The 22,533-nt window shown below is 40.1% G+C and overlaps 1 protein-coding gene across 1 annotated transcript; it reads right to left on the reverse strand.

Moving 5' to 3' along the window:
- Positions 1–5,254: 5,254 nt before the first annotated feature.
- LOC141405121 (uncharacterized) lies at positions 5,255–7,291 on the reverse strand. Its single transcript, XM_073989126.1, has one exon. The coding sequence runs from the start codon at positions 7,174–7,176 to the stop codon at positions 5,287–5,289; it is 1,890 nt and encodes a 629-aa protein (XP_073845227.1). The 5' UTR covers positions 7,177–7,291; the 3' UTR covers positions 5,255–5,286.
- Positions 7,292–22,533: the final 15,242 nt, after the last annotated feature.

A 22,533-nucleotide genomic window follows, 5' to 3' on the forward strand; every position in this document is an offset into this window, starting at 1 on the left:
TCCAATAGTGTCGCTGGGATTTTGTTTGAATATGTACTACAGTGCCATTGTTGCCCTTCAAATCTTGCTAATGATTTAATTATTTAATTAGTTTATCTGTTTTAATAACACACTATTGACCAGCCAGGCGAATTTAGTTCTGTACAAAGTTGTCACCGACGTTTTTATGCTTAGCAGTTGATTCCTATACTCAGCTGAGTTAATAGGTTATTTTTTGTATTTACAGTCCAAAAAATTGTGTCTGCTGTCGTATGACCACTGTGTAATAAAATTGCTTAGACCAGTGGCCGGTCGGGTTCTTCACGAAGCAGTTAACAGTTTTGTATAAGATTTATTTCGCATATTTTGCAAATGCTAACAATATTTTTCAACAGATTTTCCATCATTGGATCCCGTTGACCTTTTGTTACGGTATTATTTATGCGGAATTGGGTACACAGATGCTGAATTTGATATACATATGTATATCATCCTTCCGTCCTAATAAACATCCCTAAGGAGGACTTTATTATATCTGCGTAGTACATAAATGGAAGTCCTCTAATTCTAATTAAATGAAAGACTCTTAAGGCCTCGACACATAAGAAGCATGGAATTCTTGCTTAAGTCATATCTGGTAAATGACTAAAGACCAAGTTCGACCTAATTAAAATGTGATTCTGAAATCATTTTATTAGGTCGAACTTGGTCTTTAGTCTTTTATCAGATATGACATCAACAAGAATGCCATGCTTCTTATGTGTCGAGGCCTTTAGAGGGACTTCTGCAGACGCAAGTTCTTGGTCCCTAAAAACACCTGTAATGTCCCTAAGAGTCATTTAAAAGGTTTTCCGAACTTTAAAGCTCTTCTGTCCATAGAAGACCTTAAGAAGGACTTCTGTTGATAGAAGATTTTTAAAATGTCGCCTGACCACAGAAGACCTTTAGAAGGCCTGCTATTGATAGAATCTCTTCTGTTCATAGAAGACGTTTAGAAGGTCATCTGTCTCAAGGTGACATTTAGAAGGCCTTTTAGCTCTAGAAAACCTTTAAAATGTTTTCTGTCCCAAACACCTTTGGAAGGTCTCCTGTCTTCAGAAACCCTTTGGAAGGCCTTCTGTCCTTAGAAGACCTTTAGAAGGTCTTTTAGCCCTAGAAAACTTTTAAAAGATCTTCTGATCCAAGAAAACCTTTGGACGGTCTTCTCTCCCTAAAAAAAACCTTTAGGTATTCTGTCCTTAATAGACCTATAGAAGGTGTTCTGGCCATCAAAAACTTTTAAAAGTTATTCTCTCTCTAGTACACCTGTAGAAGGCCTTCTTTCCCCGATAGATCTTTAAAAGGTCTTCCCGTCCGCAGGAAACATTTCGAAGGTATTCTGTCTCTAGAAGACCTTTAAAAGGTCTATTGTCCCTAGAAGAACTTTAGAAGGTCTTCTGTCCCAACAAGGCCCTTAGAAGCTCCTATGTGTTTAGTAGGTCTTTAGAAAATTTTCTGTTCCTTGAAGACATTTAGAAGGTCTTCCGCCCTTAGAAGACCTTTAGAAAGTTTTCTGTCCCTCGAAGACCTGTGGAAGGTCTTCTGTCCCCAGAAGACCTTTAGTGACTATTCTTTCCTAGAATACCTTTGGAGGGTTGTCCGCCCCTGAAAGACCTTTAGAAGGTATTCTGTCCCTAGAAGACCTTTAGAAAGTCTTCTGGCCCTAGTAAATCTAGAGAAGGTCTTCTGTTCATAGGAGACATTTAAAATGTCTAATGCCTTTAGAAGACGTTTAAAAAGTCTTCTGTCCTTGGAAACCTTTGGAAAATCATCTGCTCTAAAAACCTTTGGAATCTCTTGTCTTTAGGAACAGTTTTAAATGTCTTTAGAGGACGTTTAGATGGTCCTTCTATCCCTTGGAAACATTTGGAAGGTCGTCTGTCCCTAAAAACTTGTAGAAGGTCTTCTGGCCCTAGAAAACCTTTAAAAGTCCCTAAAGCTCTTTGGAATGTCTTCTGTCTTTAGTAACCCTTTAGGCGGTATTTTGTTCCTAGAAGCCCTTCGGAAGCTCTTCCGTGCCTAGAAGACCTTTAGCAGGTCTTCTGTCAAGGAAAGACATTTAGAAGGTCTTCCGTCCCTATGATACCTTTATAAGGTATTCCTTCCCTACATCTTTACAAGGTCTTATGTGCCTAGAACACCTTTGCAATGTCTTCTGTTCATAGAAGACCTTTCGAAGCTCTTCTGTGCCTAGAACACCTTTGTAATGGATTCTGTCCCTGGAAGACCTTTAGCAGCTCTTCTGTTCTTAAAAGACCTTTAGAAGTACTTCTGTCACTAGAAGACCTATAAGACCTTTAGAAGGTCTTCTGTCCCGAAAACCCTTTGGAAGGTCTTCTGTTTTTCCTAGAGGACCTTCAGAAGCTCTTCCGTGCCCAGAAGACCTTTTGGACGTCTTCTGTCTCTGGAAGATAGATGTACTTTAGCAGCTCTTATGTGCTTAGAAGATCTTTAGAAGTACTTCTGTCACTAGAAGACCTTTGGGTGCTCTTCTGTCCATGGGCTCTCCTGTGCCTAGAACAACTTTGTAATGGTTTCTGTCCCTGTTAGACCTTTAGAAGCTTAGACCTTTAGAAGCTGTACCAAAAATACATGTAGGAGATTTTCTGTCCGTGGAAGTCCTTTAGGAGGTCTTCTGTCACTGGAAGACCTTTAAAAGGGCTTCTGTCCCTGGAAGACCTTTAGTAGCTTTTCTGTGATGAGAAGACTTATGTCCATGGGAGACCTTTAGAAGCTCTTCTGTACCTTTAAGAAATTGTCTGTCCATGGAAGACCTTTTCTGTGCCTAGAACACCTTTGGCCTCTGTCCCTTAAAGATCTTTAACAGCTCTTCTGTGCTTAGAAGACCTTTAGAAGCTCTCCTGTCCATGGGAGACCTTTAGATTTCTTCTATACCTAGAAGACCTTTAGGAGATTTTCTGTCCGTGGAACCCTTTTTAGAAAGTTTTCTATTGCTGGAAGGCCTTTACAAGGTGTTCTGTCCTTAGAAGACCTTCAGAAGCTCTTCCGTGCCTAGAAGACCTTTAGGAGGTCTTCTGTCTCCGGAAGATCTTTAGATGTACTTTAGCAGCTCTGCTGTTCTTAGAAGACCTTTAGAAGTACTTCTGTCACTAGAAAACCTTTGTAAGCTCGTCTGTTCATGGGAGACCTTTAGGTGGTATTTTGTCCTTAGAAGAATTTCAGAAGCTCTTTCGTGCCTAGAAGTTCTTTAGGAGATATTCTGTCCATGGAAGACCTTTAGTAGGGTTTCTGTCCCTAGATGATCTTTAGAAAGTATTCTGTCCCTAGAAGATCTTTGGAAGCTCTTCTGCTCCTATAAGACCTTTAAACGGTATTCTGTCCCTGGAAGACCTTTGGAAGCACTTCTGTGCCTAGAAGAACTATTGAAGTTCTTCTGTCCCTGGATGATATTTAGATGTATTTCTTCCGCTAGAAGACCTTTAGAAGCTCCTCTGTACCGAGAAGACCTTTAGGAGGTTTTCTGTCCATGGAAGAACTTTAGACAGTCTTCTGTCACTGAGAGACCTGCATAAGATCTCTCTTTATAAGATCTTTTAAAGCTTTACTGTGCCTAAAACACTTTTGTAACCGCTTGTGCCCTTGAAGAGCTTTAGATGTACTTTGGCAGCTCTTCTGTTCTTAGAAGACCTTTAGAAGTACTTCTGTCACTAGAAGACCTATAAGATCTTTCGAAGGTCTTCTGTCTCGAAGGCCCTTGGGAAGGTCTAATGTCTTTAGAAACCCCATAGGCGGTATTTTGTTCTTGGAAGACCTTTGGGAGCTCTTCGGTACATGAAAGACATTTAGAAGGTCTTCCTCTGTCCGTAGTAGACCTTTGCAAAGTCAGCTGTCCCTGTAAGACCTTAGAAGGTATTCTGTCCTTAAAAGACCTTTCGGAGCTCTTCTGTGTTTAGAAGACCTTAAGAAGTATTTCTGTCACTAGAAGACCTTTGGAAGCTCTTCTGTCCATGGGAGACCTTTAGGCGGTATGTAATACCTAGAACAACTTTAGAAGCTCTTCCGTGACAAGAAGACCTTAAGGAGGTCTTCTGTCGACGAAATACCTTTGGAAAGTATTCTGTCCCTAAAAGACATCTAGAAGCTCTTCAGCGACTAGAAGACCTTTTAAAAGCTCTTCTGCGCCTAGAAGACCTTTAGAAGTTCTTCTGTGCCTAGAAGAACTTTTGAAGGTCTTCTGTCCCTGGAAGACATTTAGATGTACTTCTGTCCCTAGGAGACTTTTAGGTTTTCTGTCCATGGAAGACCTTTAGGCGGTCTTCTGTCAATGGGAGACCCTCAGAAGGTTTTCTGTCCTTACAACTTCTTTGGCAGCTCTTCTGTGCCTAAAACACTTTTGTAACCGCTTGTGTCTTGAAAGACCTTTTAGATGTACTTTAGCAGCTCTTCTGTTCTTAGAAGACCTTTAGAAGTACTTCTGTCACTAGAAGACCTATAAGACCTTTAGAAGGTATTCTTCCTTTGGAATGTCGTCTGTCTTTAGAAACTCTTTAGGCGGTCTTTTGTTCCTAGAAGACCTTCAGAAGCTCTTCCGTGCCTAGAAGACTTTTATGGGGTCTTCTGTCCCTGTAAGATCTTTAGATGTACTTTACCAGCTCTCCTGTGTACTTCTTTCACTAGAAGACCTTAGGAAGCTCTTCTGTCAATGGGTGACTTTCAGAAGATCTTCTGTTCCTGGAAGACCTATGTCTGTCCCTAGAAGACCTGTAGAAGCAACAACTAAGCAACTATTAGAAAGTTTCCTGTCCTCAGAAACTGGTAGAAGATCGTTAGAATATCATGAGATAGTCTTGAGTCCATGGAAGACCGTTAAGAGTTTATCTGTCTATGGATGATTTTTATAGGGTCTGAAGATATTTTTTGGTCTTTATAAGTGATTTCTATGAACAGAAGATTTGCTTAAGTTCTTCCGTGCATAGTATATCTAGGTCTTATATGGAAAGTATACCTTAACAAGGTCTTAAATTGATAGAAGATCATCTCTAGTAGTGCTATGGAAAGAGAGTCTTCTTAAGGTCTGTCTGGAGCATATTATTATGCGACCATTCTCCAGAAGACTTTGTGTTTATGGAGTGTACAGCTCTGTCTTCAGAAATTATTACAACTCTTAAATATTTTATATTTGTAGAAAGCCCATAGCATTCCGTCTGTCCTCAGAAGTCCCTCGAAGACTACTTACCTTCTCAAATAAATTCTCAAACTAATAAAAATTCAACAATTTTATTTTTCGATTTTATTCATTCTTATTCTCTATTCCGAATCGTAAAGTTCTTCGTAAAATTTCCGATAACATTTCGTGCAAACTCCTTTCACCCTCTCCCAGGTGATGTGTTTCATTTCGAGGCAAAATACCAAACCACTTAGCGTTAAACCAAACCACCAGACATACCAAATGGAACGGAAATAGCTGGTGCTCAACGGCACCAGGGAATCATTTACCAAAATCATGCGAACATAGCCCAAGTAGAGGGCATCAACAAAAGCTTCATTCTTCCAGAAGGTAATCAAGCCCAGCTGAGACGCAAACATGATGAACGATTGTAACGGTGATGCCAAATGGGAGTCTCGCTGCAGCGGGAACACATGATAATAGGGTCCAAGGCATATTTGGGATAAACGAAAGACGGGTTTCCTTAAGTAGCGTTGTTGGATATTCAAGAAATTCCAACGATCCGACTGGACACTATAACCGTAGCTCGTGTTAAAACGATCCCGATGCTCATCCATTTTGGCCTTGCTTACCCGCACCATCAAATCCATAAAACGCTGCGGATAGTTGTTGGACAGAACGATTTCGTATTCATAATCCATTACCATTATTTTCAAGCCGGCATCAATGACATCCTGCACTGTGTTAATTTGTGGCTGCTCGGTGGTGGTGGTCAAAAAGCTGGACATTTTGGCGACATACAAATTGGTGATAAAGAAACCCATCAGGAATAGCAAAATAAATATGAAATGCATACGTCCTGAGGGTATCACCAGCACACGTAGCGGCACAATGAGCAGCATGGAGCAAATTGCCTGCAGAAAGGATAGACTCAAATCCCGGGAGTTGGAAGGCGAACACAGCCATATGCCAATCGTAATGTAAAGCGTGCTAAAGCATATCAGGAACCAAGTGTGCTCTTGAAAACAGTTTTGCAGATACATGTGCTCGGGTGATCGATTGCGATACGGCACCATTATACACCAGTCATTAATGCCAATGGGGTAGCTGCTCCCAGCGCTATCTCCGAGCATACCTGTGTATGAGTTCATGCTAATCTCGATATGTTTTTCTTCGATCATTTTTAGGACATTATTTATGTCCACCGGTTCCATTTCCATGCCATCGGTCCAGGTTTCATTGAAGGTGGCATTTATGGAACTTATAAAGGCGGTAAATATTTTCCCCGACACACCGGTTACCTGATGTTTGGTTCTGGCCCCAATCCGTGGATGTTTCAAGTAGAACACCCTTGGCAAATCATAACGTATGGGTGTGTTAATGACATAACCCTTGAAATCCTTACTGTTGTCCACGAAAAAACTCTCCGGCTGCCATGACTCTGTGATATTTACCAGCGTGGGTGTGGGATATGGATCGAGAATGAAGACATTATTGCGCACCGTCACCACGGCCGTATTGGTAAACTGTTTCATCCACACCCACTCGTACAGCAGACGTATGGTCTCATAGAACCGATTGAAGTCTTCAAAACTCTGATAGAAATCGTCGGACTCCACAATGGGAAAGAGTATGAAGATGGTCTTAAAATGGCGTATACCCTTAAGGCTCTTGGCAGCCACCTCCATAACTGGATCATCCCGTTCGGTGGTAAAAACCAGGCACAATGATGGAGTACTTAAGAACCCATCCATGGACTGAATATCGTCAATCATTATTATATTCGGCACTGTGGGAAAGGTGTCCCAAAAATTCTGAAAAAATTCCGCTGCCGTATCCGTGTCCATGGCCAATCGTTCCGAAATATAAAATACAAAATTATGGAAACCATAAAGATCGTGGATACCGGCCACTATGTCGATGATTAGGCTACTGTTGACCAATTGAGGCACAGCTTCCGTTTCATTGGCCATCATATCGGAAGGGGCTGACGATAGCATCAGCAAAGCTATGGTGCTGTTGAGAGCCATTTCTTTTGTAGAGTCCCCTCCTTGTGATGTTAGTCCTGCGATGACCAATGCTGGTGTGAAAACGTTTAAACTCTTTTGTTTTAAGTGGCCCTATCATTCCACGAAATGCAAATGCCTCGGCAAACATTTGCCTGTCGCCATTAAGTATTTCGTTTATTTACAATTAATTTGTAAGCGTTCAATTACATAGCAAGATGTTATGATAAGATTGCATTGTTATTGGGTGCCATATTGTGAAATGCGAAATATGGGCGTAGATGTTTGAGGAGGCAGAGTTTAGTAGAGAGGGAATTATTTTCAAAAGGTTTGTCTAAAATGTAGAAGACGTCGACACCAGATGTGGAGTTTATAACCAAAAGGGAGGAATGCCTGTTTTCCACAAAAGAAAATGTTCCATCCATATAAGGTTTCTAGAGAATGTTGAAAGTTATTGCTAGAAGACTAAAGTAGTTCTTCGTTCCTTTGGGTGTTGGGTTCATTGAAGATTAATGTATTCTGCGCATAGCCATAAACTGTCCTTAGAAGATTACTAGAGGTCTTCTGTTCTTAGAATACCCTAAGAAGATTTTCTACAAATAGAATACCTTAAGGTGGTCTTCTGTCCATAGAAGACCCTTTGAAGGTCTAGATGGTTTCCTGTCCATGCAAGACCTTTAGAAAGTGTCCTGTCCACAGAATACTTTTAGAATGTTTTCTCTCCTTCGATGGTATTTTTCTGTAAAAATAAGACCCTAATATGGTCTTCTGTCCATGAAGACCTCTAGAAAGTCTCCTGTTCATAGATGACTTCTTAAATGTCTTCGGACCATAGAATACCTTCAAAATCTTCTGTGTATATAAGACCATTTTAAGGTCTTCTGTCTCTAGAAGATCTTTAGAGGTCTTCGGGTCCTAAAAGACATGTGGAAGTTCTTCTTTTCCCAAACGACATTTAGAATGCCTTCTGTGTCTAGAATACCTTTAGAAGGTATTTTATCACTATACCACCTTTAGAAGGTATTCTGCTCATTAAAGATCTCAAAAATACTTCTGGCCGTGGAAGAACTAAAAAATTTCTTTTGTCCACAAAAGGCGTCTGAAAGGTCCATAAAACCAACAGACTATGGAAGACATCTAGAAGTTCTTCGGTCCTTAGAAGACCTATTAAAAGTCCTCTGTACATAGAGGATCTTTGAAGGTTATCTGTCCATTGAAAATCCTTGTAAGGTGTTCTATCCTCTGTTCTCTTCATAGAAGACCTCCGGATGGCATTCTTACAGTAGGAGACCTCTTTAAAGTTGTCTGTCTTTAGAAGTTGGTACTTTGTTTATAGAAACACTTTAAAAGGCCTTCTGTCCTCTTCTTCTCTCCGTAAAAACCTCTATAAGTCTTCTGCCCATAGAAAGTCTACAGAAGGTCTTGCGTCCTTAGAAAACCTCTAAAAGGTATCCTGTCCATAGAAAACCTGTAGATGTTCTTCTATCCATAGAAGACCCCAAGAAGGTATTTTGTGTCCAGGAAAACCTCTAGAGTGTCTGTCGTCCATTAGAAGATCCATATAAGTTATTATCTATACAGGAACCCTCATGACATCTTTCCGTCAATGGAAATCCACTAGAAGGACTTCCGTCCTTAGGGGACTTTTAAAAAGTTATCTGTTCTTATGGGGAGGTCTTCCATTCTCCATGGAAGACCTCTAAAAGGCCATCTGTTTTTAGAAGACCTCCTAAGAGTCTTCTGTCCATAGAAGACGTCTTAAAAAGGTCTGTTCTATAAAAGACCTTTCGAAGGGCTTCTGTCCTTATGAGACGTCTTCTTTCCATGGAAGACCTTTGGAAGGTCTTCTGTTTTTAGAAGTCCTCTCCTCCTCCGCCTATTGAAGACCTCTGGAAGGTCTTCTGTTCATGAAAGACCTTCTGAGAGTCCTCTGTACAAAGAAGACCTTTACAAAGTTTTCTGTTTCAAGAATACCTTTAGAGTGTCGAAGGTCTTCTGGCTATAGAAGACCTCTCGAAGGTCTTCCACCTATAGAAGTCCTCTCGAAGGTCTTCCGTCTATAGAAGACTTCTGGAAGGTCTTCTGTTCTTAGAAGACCTTCTGAGCGTCGAAGGTCTTCTATCTATAGAAGACCTCTCGAAGGTCTTCCAGCTATAGAGGTCCTCTCGAAGGTCTTCCGCTTATAGAAGACCTCTGGAAAGTTTTCTGTTCTTAGAAGACCTTCTGAGAGTGTTCTGCCTATAGAAGATCTCTCGAAGGTCTTCCGCATATAGAAGTTTTCTTGAAGGTCTTCCGCCTATTGAGGTCCTCTAGAAGGTCTTCCGCCTATAGAAGATCTCTAGAAGGTCTTCTGTCCTTACAAGACTTTCTGAGAGTCGTCTGTCCAAGGAAGACCTATCGATGATCTTTCGCCAATAGAAGTCCTCTTGAAGGTCTTCTGTATATAGAAGTCCTCTTGAAGGTCTTCTGTATATAGAAGTCCTCTTGAAGGTCTTCTGTCCATAGAAGACCTCTCAATGGTCTTCAGCCTATAGAGGTCCTCTCGAAGGTCCTCCACCTATAGAAGATCTTTAGAAGGTCTTCTGTCCTTACAAGACTTTCTGAGAGTCGTCTGTCCAAGGAAGACCTATCGATGATCTTTCGCCAATAGAAGTCATCTTGAAGGTCTTCTGTCTATAGAAGACCTCTCGAAGGTCTTCCGTCTTTAGAAGTACTCTCGAAGATCTTCCGCCTATAGATGTCCTCTTGAACGTCGTTCGTCTACAGAAGACCTCTCGAAGGTCTTCTGTACATAGAAGTCCTCTTGAAGGTCTTCTGTCCATAGAAGACCTCTCAATGGTCTTCCGCCTATAGAGGTCCTCTCGAAGGTCTTCCGCCTATAGAAGATCTCTAGAAGGTCTTCTGTCCTTACAAGACTTTCTGAGAGTCGTCTGTCCAAGGAAGACCTATCGATGATCTTTCGCCAATAGAAGTCCTCTTGAAGGTCTTCTGTATATAGAAGTCCTCTTGAAGGTCTTCTGTCCATAGAAGACCTCTCAATGGTCTTCAGCCTATAGAGGTCCTCTCGAAGGTCTTCCGCCTATAGAAGATCTTTAGAAGGTCTTCTGTCCTTACAAGACTTTCTGAGAGTCGTCTGTCCTAGGAAGACCTATCGATGATCTTTCGCCAATAGAAGTCCTCTTGAAGGTCTTCTGTATATAGAAGTCCTCTTGAAGGTCTTCTGTCCATAGAAGACCTCTCAATGGTCTTCAGCCTATAGAAGTCCTCTTGAAGGTCTTCCGCCTATTGAGGTCCTCTAGAAGGTCTTCTGTCCTTACAAGACTTTCTGAGAGTCGTCTGTCCAAGGAAGACCTATCGATGATCTTTCGCCAATAGAAGTCCTCTTGAAGGTCTTCTGTCCATAGAAGACCTCTCAATGGTCTTCAGCCTATAGAGGTCCTCTCGAAGGTCTTCCGCCTATAGAAGATCTTTAGAAGGTCTTCTGTCCTTACAAGACTTTCTGAGAGTCTTCTGTCCAAGGAAGACCTATCGATGATCTTTCGCCAATAGAAGTCCTCTTGAAGGTCTTCTGTATATAGAAGTCCTCTTGAAGGTCTTCAGTCCATAGAAGACCTCTCAATGGTCTTCAGCCTATAGAGGTCCTCTCGAAGGTCTTCCGCCTATAGAAGATCTCTAGAAGGTCTTCTGTTCTTACAAGACTCTCTGAGAGTCTTCTGTCTATAGAAGACCTCTCGAAGGTCTTTCGCCAAAAGAAGTCCTCTTGAAGGTCTTCTGTATATAGAAGTCCTCTTGAAGGTCTTCTGTCCATAGAAGACCTCTCAATGGTCTTCAGCCTGTTGAGGTCCTCTAGAAGGTCTTCCGCCTATAGAAGATCTCTAGAAGGTCTTCTGTCCTTACAAAACTTTCTGAGAGTCGTCTGTCCAAGGAAGACCTATCGATGATCTTTCGCCAATAGAAGTCCTCTTGAAGGTCTTCTGTATATAGAAGTCCTCTTGAAGGTCTTCTGTCCATAGAAGACCTCTCAATGGTCTTCAGCCTGTTGAGGTCCTCTAGAAGGTCTTCCGCCTATAGAAGATCTCTAGAAGGTCTTCTGTTCTTACAAGACTCTCTGAAAGTCTTCTGTCTATAGAAGACCTCTCGAAGGTCTTTCGTCTTTAGAAGTACTCTCGAAGATCTTCCGCCTATAGATGTCCACTTGAACGTCTTTCGTCTACAGAAGACCTCTCGAAGGTCTCCCGCCTATAGAAAACCTATGGAAGGTCTTCTGTTCTTAGAAGATCTTCTGAGAGTCGTGTGTCCATCGAAGACTTCCAGATGGTCTTTCGCCTATATAGCTCCTCCCGGAGGTCTTCCGCCTATAGAGTTCCTCTCGAAGGTTTTATGTCTATAGAAGACCTCTGAAAGGTCTTCTGTCTATTGAAGACATATCTAAGGTCTTCTGCCTACAGTAGACCTCTTGAAGGTCTTCCGCCTAAAGAAGTCCTCTTGAAGGTCTTCTGCCCATAGAAGACCTCTCGATGACCTTCCGCCTATAAAAGTCTTCTTGAAGGTCTTCTATTTATAGAAGACCTCTCGAAGGTCTTGCGCCTATAGAAGACTTCTGGAAGGTCTTCTGTCTATTGAAGACCTCCCGCAGGTCTTCTGTCTATAGAAGTTCTCTCGAAGGTCTTCTGTTTATAGAAGTAGAGGACCTCTCGAAGGTCTTTCGCCTATAGAAGACCTCTGAAAAGTCTTGTGTCTATTGTAGGCCTATCTAAGGTCTTCTGCCTACAGAAGACCTCTCGAGGGTCTTCCTCCTAAAGAAGTCCTTTTGAAGGTCTTCTGCCCATAGAGGACCTCTCGATGATCTTCCGTCTATAAAAGTCTTCTCGAAGGATTTCTGTTTATAGAAGACTTCTGGAAGGTCTTCTGTCTATTGAAGACCTCTCGAAGGTCTTCTGTCCATAGAAGTCCTCTCGAAGGTCTTCTGTCTATAGAAGTCCTCTCGAAGGTCTTCATTTTATAGAAGACCTCTGGACGGTCTTCTGTCCATGGAAGACCTCTGGAAGGTCTTCTGTCAATGGAAGACCTATCGAAGGTCTTCTGTTTATAGAAGTCCTCTTGAAGGGCTTCTATCTATAGAAGAACTGGTCTCCTGTCCATTAGAAGACCCCCATAGGGTGGTCTACTGTCCACAGAGGACCTCTATGATGTCTTTTGGAGACCTTCTCCTCATAGAAGAAGTTCTTCTGCCCATAGACTACCTCCAGAAAATCTCCAGAAGCGGGTCGATGGAAGGTATCCTGTTTATAGAATATCTTATGTCCATGGAAAACCCAAAGTTGGTCCTGTTTCCAAAGAAGACCTTAAGAAGTTCTACTGTTCATAGAATACCTTTTGAAGGTGTTCTGTCCATGGGAGACTTCTAGTTGGTTCTCTCTCCGCGGAATACGCCTATAAAGGCTTCTGTTCACATAAGACCTTTTGAAGGTCTTCTCTCCTTAGAAGATCTCTACAAGGTCTCTATAAGGTCATTTGTTCATAGAAGACCTTTTGAAGATCTTCTGTCCATAGAAGAACTTTTGCAGGTCTTTTGTCCATAGGAAACCTGTAGAAAGTCTTCTATCCATAGAAGACCTGTAGAAGGCGTATTTTCTCCCTAGAAGAATTTGAAGGGGTCTGTTGTCCGTAGATAATTATAATGTGTTTTGTCCCTAAAAGACTTTTTTAACTGTTTTTCTTTCCACATTGCTTTCGTCTGTGGCCCACGTCCCTGCCTTTTGGGATAGCATGTCTACGGCAGTTAAGTGGCGAGGCGTTAAATGTGTGCATAAGATGACATTCGATTTGGAAATATTCCATTTGTCTTGTTTTTGTGTGGCAGCGAATCAATTGACATCGTTTTGACGGATAGATACTGTCAAGTTCAACTGCAGATTGCATTTGACTTTGCTTGTAAAGAGGTCACCCTATAACAGGGGCGAGCTTCTTTGCTTTTTTGTATAGTGAGGGCGCCCACTGAGTTGTTTTTGCATTTGCTTCTCTCCCTCACGTACAGTGTAAGTGTACATAAACAAACGATGAATATCATGTGGTTGTTGTTTTTTTCACCCATGCATAGGCATATGCTTTAGTATTGATGGAAATATTGTGGTCGACACTGCCCTATAATCACCTCTGCTTGTTTACACTTTTATGAATGAAAATAAAAATAAACTAACGGCTGCATTGTAAACTCCAAATAAATTGTTCCGGTGCACGCAAGGAGTGCTCATAAACTTTATGAGGACGGAAAACAAAACAGATGGCCATCATGAGTAGTACGAAAAAAAGCGTTAAATGTTTCCTTGTGGGGACAAAAGTTATGACTTTTTTAAAATACCCTACAACGGAGTATAAGATGTTGCATATAATAGAGGAAAGGGTGCTCAATGGTTGTTTTTATCCCACATAAACTTTGAATATAGTTTTATGGTTATGTACATATTTATGTATGTATTTTATTGATAGCTATGTAAATTGTAAAAAGATGCATTTAGCAACAATGTAATTTGAAAAAATATGTTATCTGGGGGGTCAAAGAGTTAACCCGATTCAGTTAAGTGATGGAATTTAAACGGTTAACAAGGTCGTAATGAGAATTTAATACAAAATTATACGGTTTTTGTGGCTAAAAAGGTCATACGTAAGCACAGTAGGCTAGTTTACCTTTTACTCCATGTCATCATCGGCTTTCACAACAAAGAAAAAAACTGTTTTAAATTTTTCTTTTAATAATGATTTTTTATTTATTTTTTAAATAGTTTTTCTTGTTCTTTAAAATGTCATTAATTGTTAATATACTTCTTTTTCGTCGTCTTCATATACTTTACTTCGTTTGTTTTAATTGTTCTTGTTGTTGCTGCGGTTTTTCATTTAGTTGTTTACTTAATTATGTGTGTTTGTGTGAATATGTATTGGGTGTCCATCAAAAATTATTAAACAATTATTTTGTTAGTAATACTGTTTTTGTTTATATCGTGTGTGTGTGTGTTTTTTTTACTAAATTTCAAGTGTTTCGTATTGTATAATACTGCAAGGTTTAAAACAATTTGAGTTTATTTGTTTATTATTTTGACACATTGTAGGTATATCGTTTTAATGTTTTCTTAAATAAAAAATAACAATTGTTCTAGTTTAATTTATTTAGTTTTTTTTTCTCAAAACAGCACTTCTTTTTTGCCTCTTTTAACAAATAATGGTTGTGGTTTAATTGTATACTTGCATGTATGTGTGGTTGTTTTAATTTATATTATTTATTGTTATTTATGAAATAATTAACAAAGTATTTATTTATTAATCCCTTTTTTAAGTTATTTGTTTAAAAATACATATTTATTTGTTTAATTTTTTAGAATTTCATATTTCGTTTTTTTCTTTTCTTTTCTTCATTGTTTGTTTTGTTAGTTTTTTGTTGTTGTAATTGTGACTTGTTTTTTTTTTTCATTTGATAATATAATAACATTTCATTCTAGTAGTATATTTGTTGTTGTTGTTCGTTCATGTTTCAAAATTTTTTATTTGAATATCACTAAATTTGACACATAAAGCATTGGGGGAGGAAAAACATCTAAAAAATGTTTGGCTAAATTGTTCACAAAATTTATTTTTTATATAAGTGGGATTTATTTGTTATATGAAGTTAGATTTTATTTTATTTGTTGTTGTTTTTTATTTATATGGTATGGGGAATTAGGTAGATGCTTTACAAGACAGAAATGCACATAAACAGAAAACATTGTCAATGATTACAACTCTGAAATCAGGGTCGAGCAACAAAAGCATACTTTTAGGAGCTCGCATTGTGCAAGCCACATTGAATAAGGTAGCCGACTCACGTCAAAAAAATTGTTGTCAAAAAAATTGTTGTAAACAACATACAACAACAATTCTTAATGCAAAATCATAACAAATGTTGACGTTTAAAGTGTACAACAAGAGGGTTTTTGCTGTTGGCATTGTGATATTTTGTAATTGCATGGTTTTTGTAATGAGTAAAGTTGTTTGTGGGGAGAGCAATAGTACGTTCACATATAACCGGGTTTCAAATGTCAATTCCATTGCCTATACGTCAAATAATTTCTCATAAAGGAGTTTAACACTACAAAAAAACTATAATGTAAACATGCTATAACGTTCACTAAGAACACGACGGGCCTTGTCTCTAAATGCATGTTAAAGGTAAGAAGATATATTAAAATAAGACTACAATTTTACAATTGATTTTTTTAATTTTCAAAACATAAATTTATTCTTAAAACATCGATTAAATAAATTATTTTAAAATAGTAGAAAAAATACATAATCTTCAATGTATTGTTGGGCTGCTCAACATTGATGAGAGAAATGAAATCGAATATAACTTGTTTATCCTAAGTGTTTGGGGCACTCACCCAACTTTCCAAAGCTGACCACCACGGAAGCCTCTTCCCTGGTCAGCCCGGTTTGCCAGCACTTAATTTTCCTTAGGGCAATCACAAAATCCGCTCGCCCTTGAGGCAACAAAAACATCTCATCTGAGGCAATAGCTTGTTGTTTAGCGCAAAACACCTTTTCCCCACAAGTGAACACGCATCGACAATTTTGATTTCAACCACTTTTAGAATTTTTATTTTAATGTTCCAATGTTTGTTTCCATTAATTTAATTATTTCTAATAGTTTTAATTACAATTCAACTTATTTTTATTATGTTGATGTTGGCCCGTGTCCAGATTCACATTCTTATGTAAAAACAAAAGCAAAAAGCAATAACTTCTTAGGCGAAGCAACAAGAAAACAATACAATTCTAGTTTGACAGTGATCTCTCTTTCTCTGTCCGTTCTGCCTCTTGCGGGGGTTATTTTTGCAATGCAAAACGTTGGCTTGTGCCAATCTCTTGTTGTGCCCCAAGTACTAGTTTTCAATTTTTAGCACAACAGAGAGAAAGAAGGAGAGATAGAGAAATAGAGCAAAGTGATGAGGAACAAGGTTTATGTAATATGTTCAGTTGCAGCTACAGTGATGCCACTGTAGCGTTTCTCACATAAACACTAAGAATGTTCTCACTTTTATGTCGACAAACTTTGATTATAAAATGCAGGGATGGAAACTCGGGATTCATACAACGTTTTTGAGGTTATATAGATAGGGCGAGATGGAAAGAAAAAGAGTAGGTAAATAAGAATTGCTCAAAGTGCTATGAAAATATTTCCTTAAATTTGCTGTCCCTAGAAAAGCTTTGCAAAATGTCAGGCAAAAAAAGAAACATCAGGGGCTGTAATCTCTCCAGACACATAAATTAACGCATTGAAAACCCATGCCCTCACACAATAACAACAATGATTTCTCAAATGTTTGTTGTTGTTATTGTTGTATGTCTGACTCTGTTCTAGAACAACTGTATAGAGTCCTTTCTACATAGAAGACCTTTAGAAGAATGGAAAATCATAATTCTTAACAAGTAATAAAGCGTTAAGTTCGACATGAGCTAATATTCTTAGCTAATATGGAATAATTAGTTTTCTTTCTGTTATGAATTTTTGGTGGAGAAATACTTGACCACACTATGAATCTACAAACGTAGCTGAAAACGTAAAAATACCCAAAATCGGATAGCACCGATTAAAAATTGGACTTATGTCCATAATTTTTGGTGGGCAAGTTTCTTTACCACTGAGAACCCTAAATACCAAATTATAGTTAATTCGGCCAGAAAATGCAGCTGAACGAGTAACTAAATCAGAGTTGGTCAAAACATTTCGTCCAGTAGTCGTGAGTCTTTCTTTACGACTGAAGGCCTGGAATGTTTCTGTCCCTAGAAGACTGTAATTTGGTCTGCTATTGGAAGTCTTCGATCCATAAAATGCCTTTGGAAGTCTTCTTTCTGTCCCCAGAAAGCCTTTAAGAAGTCTTCTATCCTATCGGTGTTCTTTAATCCGTAAAATGCCTTTAGAAGGCTTCTTTCTGTCCCATGAAAGCCTTTAGAATACCATCCTTACAAGAATATTTTTGGAAGATCTTCAGTCCCTGGAAAACCTTTTGAATGTATCCTGTCTCTAACGGAGGTCTTCGATACATAAAATTCCTTTAGAAGTATTTTTTTTCCACCTCCAGAAGGCCCTTAGAAGGTATTCTATCATTACAAGACCTTATAAGATCTGTGAAAGATCGAAGAACTTATGAATGTCTTCTATTCCTAGAAGATCTTTATTAGGTCTGCTGTCACTAAATGACCTTTAAGGCCTAGGTACATAAGCTGCCTCGCCTGCTTGCTTCTGATAAAAGAATAAAAAAGAAACGGGTAAACCAGTTCGAAATTTGCTCGGTTATGTCAGAAATGAAGCAAGTAAGCACGGCAAGCAGGCGAGGCAGCTTATGTACCTAGGCCTTTAGAATGTGTTTAAGTTCAAATGTGATTTTTATTCTAATTCGGCTGACTGTTAGTCATGTGTCAACCCCCCTTGTCAGAAAGAAATAGTCTACTACGTTAATTATGCAACTTTGAGCCTTCGGCGCAATGTAATATTGACATATTCTGACAAGAGAGGTTGACATTTTGCCCGCCAAAGTCTAGTTAAAGCTGCGTTTGAGTAGAGTGCGTTATTCGATACAAGGCAGAATAGACGAACTTCGTTCACGGACTCCGTCCACTTAACAATACTAACATAACTTATTGTTTACGAAAAAAGGTAAAAGCTTTACGAGCAAACATTACAAACATTACAAACATCAATTACAAAAGTTACGCTTTATTGTGGATACTCCACATATCCTAAAATATACAGTCCACTTAGTGTTCCACCTAAAATTCTGCTTTCGCAACTAAACATCTGGTCTCTTCAGGCTGGATTAAACAGAATGTCTTCTGATTCAGGGATGGAAAATCAGTATTCGTAAAAAGTATATTGGGTTTTTTAATTGAGAGAGAGGAGTAGAGAGAGAGAGTAACTAAATCAGAGTTGGTAAAAATATTTCGCTCAGTATGCGCACTAAAAAATATTTTCTTTACGTCTGCTGCGCCTTTAGGTCTGCCATCGGAGGTCTTCGATCGATAAAATGCCTTTAGACGTTTTTTTCTGCCTCTAGAAGACCTTTAGAAGTTCTTTTATCCTTACAAGACCTTTGGAAGATCCTCAGTCCCTAGAAGACCCTTTGAAGGTATTCTCCCCCTGGAAGATCTTTTGAATGTATTCTATCCCTAGAAGATCTTCATTAGATCAGCTGTCACTAAAGACCTCTAGAACGTCCTCTGGCACAGGGATGGAAAATCAGAATTCGTAAAAAGTCTATTGGTCTGTTGTCTCTAGAAGACCGTTTGTAGGTTGGCTGGCCATAGAAAATACAAGATCTTTGATCCATAAACGATTTTTTAAAGTCGTCGTTCTGTCCCTAGAAGGCTTTTAAAAGGTCTTGCGGCCATAAAAAGTCTTTGGCTGGTCCGTGGAAGAACTTTCGAATAACTTTTGAACGTCTTCTGCCCCTAGAAGATGTTTATTACGTCTTCTGCGCCTAGAGATCTTTAGAAGGTCTTCCGTCCAAGTAGTGGGTCTGCTGTCTATTAAAAAATATATGATCTCCGGTCCATAAAATACCTTTAGAAGTGTTCATTCTGTATCTAGAAGGTCTTTAAAATGTACATAGAAGAAGACCTTTCGAAAGCCTTCTGTCCTTACAAGACGTCAGAATATCTTCTGTCCATAGAAGGCCTTCAGAAGGTCTTATGTCCATAGAGTACAATATAAGGTCCTTTACCTAAAAAGAGAACGTTAGAAGATTTTCTTGTCAATAGAAGGTTTCCTGTTTTTTTTCGAATATCTTCTGTCCCCATGAGAGCTTTATTAGGTCTGGCTAAAAATTCTTTGTTAGTTGTGTTCGGGTATAATTCTCATTCACTCCAAAAAGCTAAACGAATAAGATGGTGGCTTTCTGTCGCTAAATTTGCCGAGTGCTTGCCTTAGACGAAGTCCAAGAGAAGACGTGTGGCATTGATCGTTGTCAGATCCGCTTGAACTGAATATAACAACAACCGTCGACCTTGCGATTTGTCCACTCCTCGCTCTCTGCGAATCGCTCGCTCTGTCACCGAACTATACTCGATTCTTTCTTTCCAGAATAGCACAGCAGATCGACACACTTTTGTCCCGGGGACAAACCCTTCGGTTTCTGGAATGGAAAATTAAAATTCTTGAATTGCTTTTTTGGTCTCCTATAAAAAGAGGTGGAGAAAGAGAGAGAGAGCTAGGCAGAGGGAAGGAAAACAGTAACCATCACAGTTGGTTGAAATATTCCGTGCATTAGTATTGTTTAGAGAGTTGCCAATCTTTTACTGGCACGGGAGTTGCCAATCTTCTACTGGGCGCGTCTTCCCGGGTGGCGGATGGGAAGGGGGTCTCTGAGTTATGTGAGGTCAGCACCGCCCGAGGGAAACTGAAGGCGATTCTGTCTTCACATATTTCAGAGACCCTGGGGGTTTGTTTTTCAAACCCCCCGTGGACCAAAATTGGATCGGGGTAGTTCCCTTAAATAAATCAACTAAGATGGGTAAAATGCATAAAAGGAGTAAAGTTACGGTGCAGGGAGTTAATAACCCAGTAGCGGCGGTAAGCATGGTGAGATCACAAGCCACGTGCGGTCGAGATCAAGCGATTGTGATCCGGCTGTCTTAGGTGTGGATGCCTTGGCACCTACAGCCGTAATTGCTACAAGTGCAGAAAATGCGACCCAAAATATTATTGACGAACCGGATATTCCAAAGGACAATGCTTTATCCAAAACTGGTGTAAATCAGTCCACGGCTGACAGGACCGGAGTTTTGGGCGGGGACGACCTACACGGAAACCTCAAAGTGATTGGAGACAGTCTTGAGAGGCAGAGTAGGGAACTCCTTGATCAACTGGAGAGACTTGTTCCGACCATACCACCAGAGGACATGCTAAATAATCTCACCATCACTGACGACGAACTGGACATTACGGTGATCCCAGCTGAGTCAAGAAGGAGGTCTGACGATGACATGCCCACTGACGGTGATGTGGTCGAAGAGGTTGTGGATCTAGGTTAGCAACCCCAGACAATCGCATCCAGTCTGGTCCTGTATCGGCACTAGCCGATACTAAGCTTCGGAGTCAGATTGCCACGGAGTCAATGGATGTTGATGGAGAATATAAAGAGGATCCATCAACAGCCACTGACTCTAAGTCGATGACCAACGAGGAGGAATCAACGGAAACTCCAACAATAGCCACTGACTCTGAGTCTCCGGCCTGCGTTGGGGAATCCTAGGAAACCTCATCGACGGACACCGACGTAACTGCAATTTCCGCCAAAGAGGCTGTAGATACGAGGCACTATAAACGTGCGGCTTCGTATCTGCGCAAGTTCGTGGGAAGGGACGCGAGCTCGCATACAAAGAGGGAGATTATGTTCATCAAGAGTAAGGTCGAGTACATCAGGAACGCAGACCCTGCTTCAGCCAAAGACTCAAAAGAGACTGCGGTGACAAGCAAAAAGGTGGAGGTGAAGCCTTTTGCTTCTGGCAGTAAGGTGGAACCTAAAGCTGTTCCGAAGCCGAACCCGGATCAGAAAGGACTAGAAAAGGATAAAGGTCATAATCCGACACCAAAAGACTCTCGTAAGGGTAGTCAACTGGGAAGGGTGAATGTCCCAAATCCGGATCCTACCCCAACTGACGGACACCATCGACTTCTGAGAAGGCGAACAAGTCCTCGCAGCCAAAGACTGTGAAGCGGGTTCGCTCTTCAGAAGGCCCACACCCTTCGCCAAAGAAGACGATGATCTCCCAGGCGGTCAACACGGCGGACTCCTATGCTGGTGTTCTTGATCGCAAAGCCAAGGGAGATGGCGTCCACCTCCTCGGGAAAAGCTGCTACCAAGGCCCGCGATCAAGGACGTAGGAAACCCTACGCCAAAACGGCCACAGTGGCAACCGATGACGAGCTTCTAGTTGCAATCATCGACAGAGGATGTAAACAGGGCCACAAGGTGTACCTTCTATAGAAATTTAAAAACGACCCTCAAAATGCACTTAAACCCACAAGTGTAATTTCTGTGAGAGAGATGTAATTTCTGTGATAGAGGTACCCGAAGTTGGTGTTCGATAAAGATAAGTGTAAACTTGATGTACTTTTTCAGAGCTTTTGTACCACTATATCTGGACGTATGGAACTGCCCACGAAACACATTGTATAGATGTAAACAGGGCCACAAGGAGTACCTTATATAGAAATTTAAAAACGACCCTCAAAATGCACTTAAGCCCACAGTTGTAATTTCGGTGAGAGAGGTACCCGAAGGTGGTGTTCGATAAAGATAGGTGTAAACTTGATGTACTTTTGGAAGTAATTTTAAGATGTACAAATCGTCCCCTCAGTCATTTTAGTTGATGTCGGGAGGGGTTTTAGAGCTTTTTGTCCGTAATCTCAGCATATATTGTAACGGAATTATATACAACTTAACCCCGTGTAGAAAATGTTTTATTCCCCGATACGATTTGTTCCAAATAAAACGAGGGTTCGTGATTAGGTCGCGATACAATTTGCAACTGATCCGCCCACTCGCTACTCTTCCGTACTTATACTCGCATGCTCATGCATAGACTGTTCTAGCATCCTTTATCTAGGAGGTTCTCCAATGTTCAAACGAGATCCCCATGCACATACACACATACTCGTATACAAACAGACGAATAAATGTAAACAACTAATGGGGAAGAGGTAATAAATACGCGAGAGTAGGGGGCGTAATAATGAATGGCGTCACAATGTAACCTACACCTGAATCATTGATGTCTACGCCTGCACGTTGTCGTAACAACAGAGAATAACGAATTCAAATGAGAGCTATGTCGGCCGTTGTTTAACAAAGGGACATTACTCTCCCACCAATTCTCTCTCATTTATTTTGGACACCAATGACCTGAATGCTCAAAACAAATAAAGAGCGAGAGAGAGATAGATAGTACAACAAAACAGTGGCTACGTAAAGAGTGTGAATTAAGACTAAGCGATAATTCCGTGATTGCACTAAATTCAATACAATAGTTGTTGTTGCAAAACAGATACAAACAAATTAAATGCTTAATAAATGCTTAATAAAATTGAAGTTACAATTCAAATTCCTAAATTAATAGAAATCCATCTAAATTAAATCTACATGTTATATTTGTATAACATGTAGTGACATACAGACAACCTTCCTCCTATGAATAACGTAAAGGAATCCCATGTCAGCAGAAGCCCAATATCTTGTTTGTTTACAAGAGTTGAAAGATCTATGGAAAATCGACCTTTTCTAATTTGAATTTTTATCACACCTAATGAACGACCTACGATCGAACTTCTTACTATAAACGAATTTAAGATCT

This window comes from Musca autumnalis, unplaced genomic scaffold, assembly GCF_047663935.1.
Source record: "Musca autumnalis isolate F117 unplaced genomic scaffold, ASM4766393v1 scaffold_5, whole genome shotgun sequence".
NCBI lineage: Eukaryota > Metazoa > Arthropoda > Insecta > Diptera > Muscidae > Musca > Musca autumnalis.

Bases quoted from the DNA above. Each gene is read 5' to 3' on its own strand.
- LOC141405121 (XM_073989126.1), bottom strand. From the start codon at position 7,176: ATGGCTCTCAACAGCACCATAGCTTTGCTGATGCTATCGTCAGCCCCT.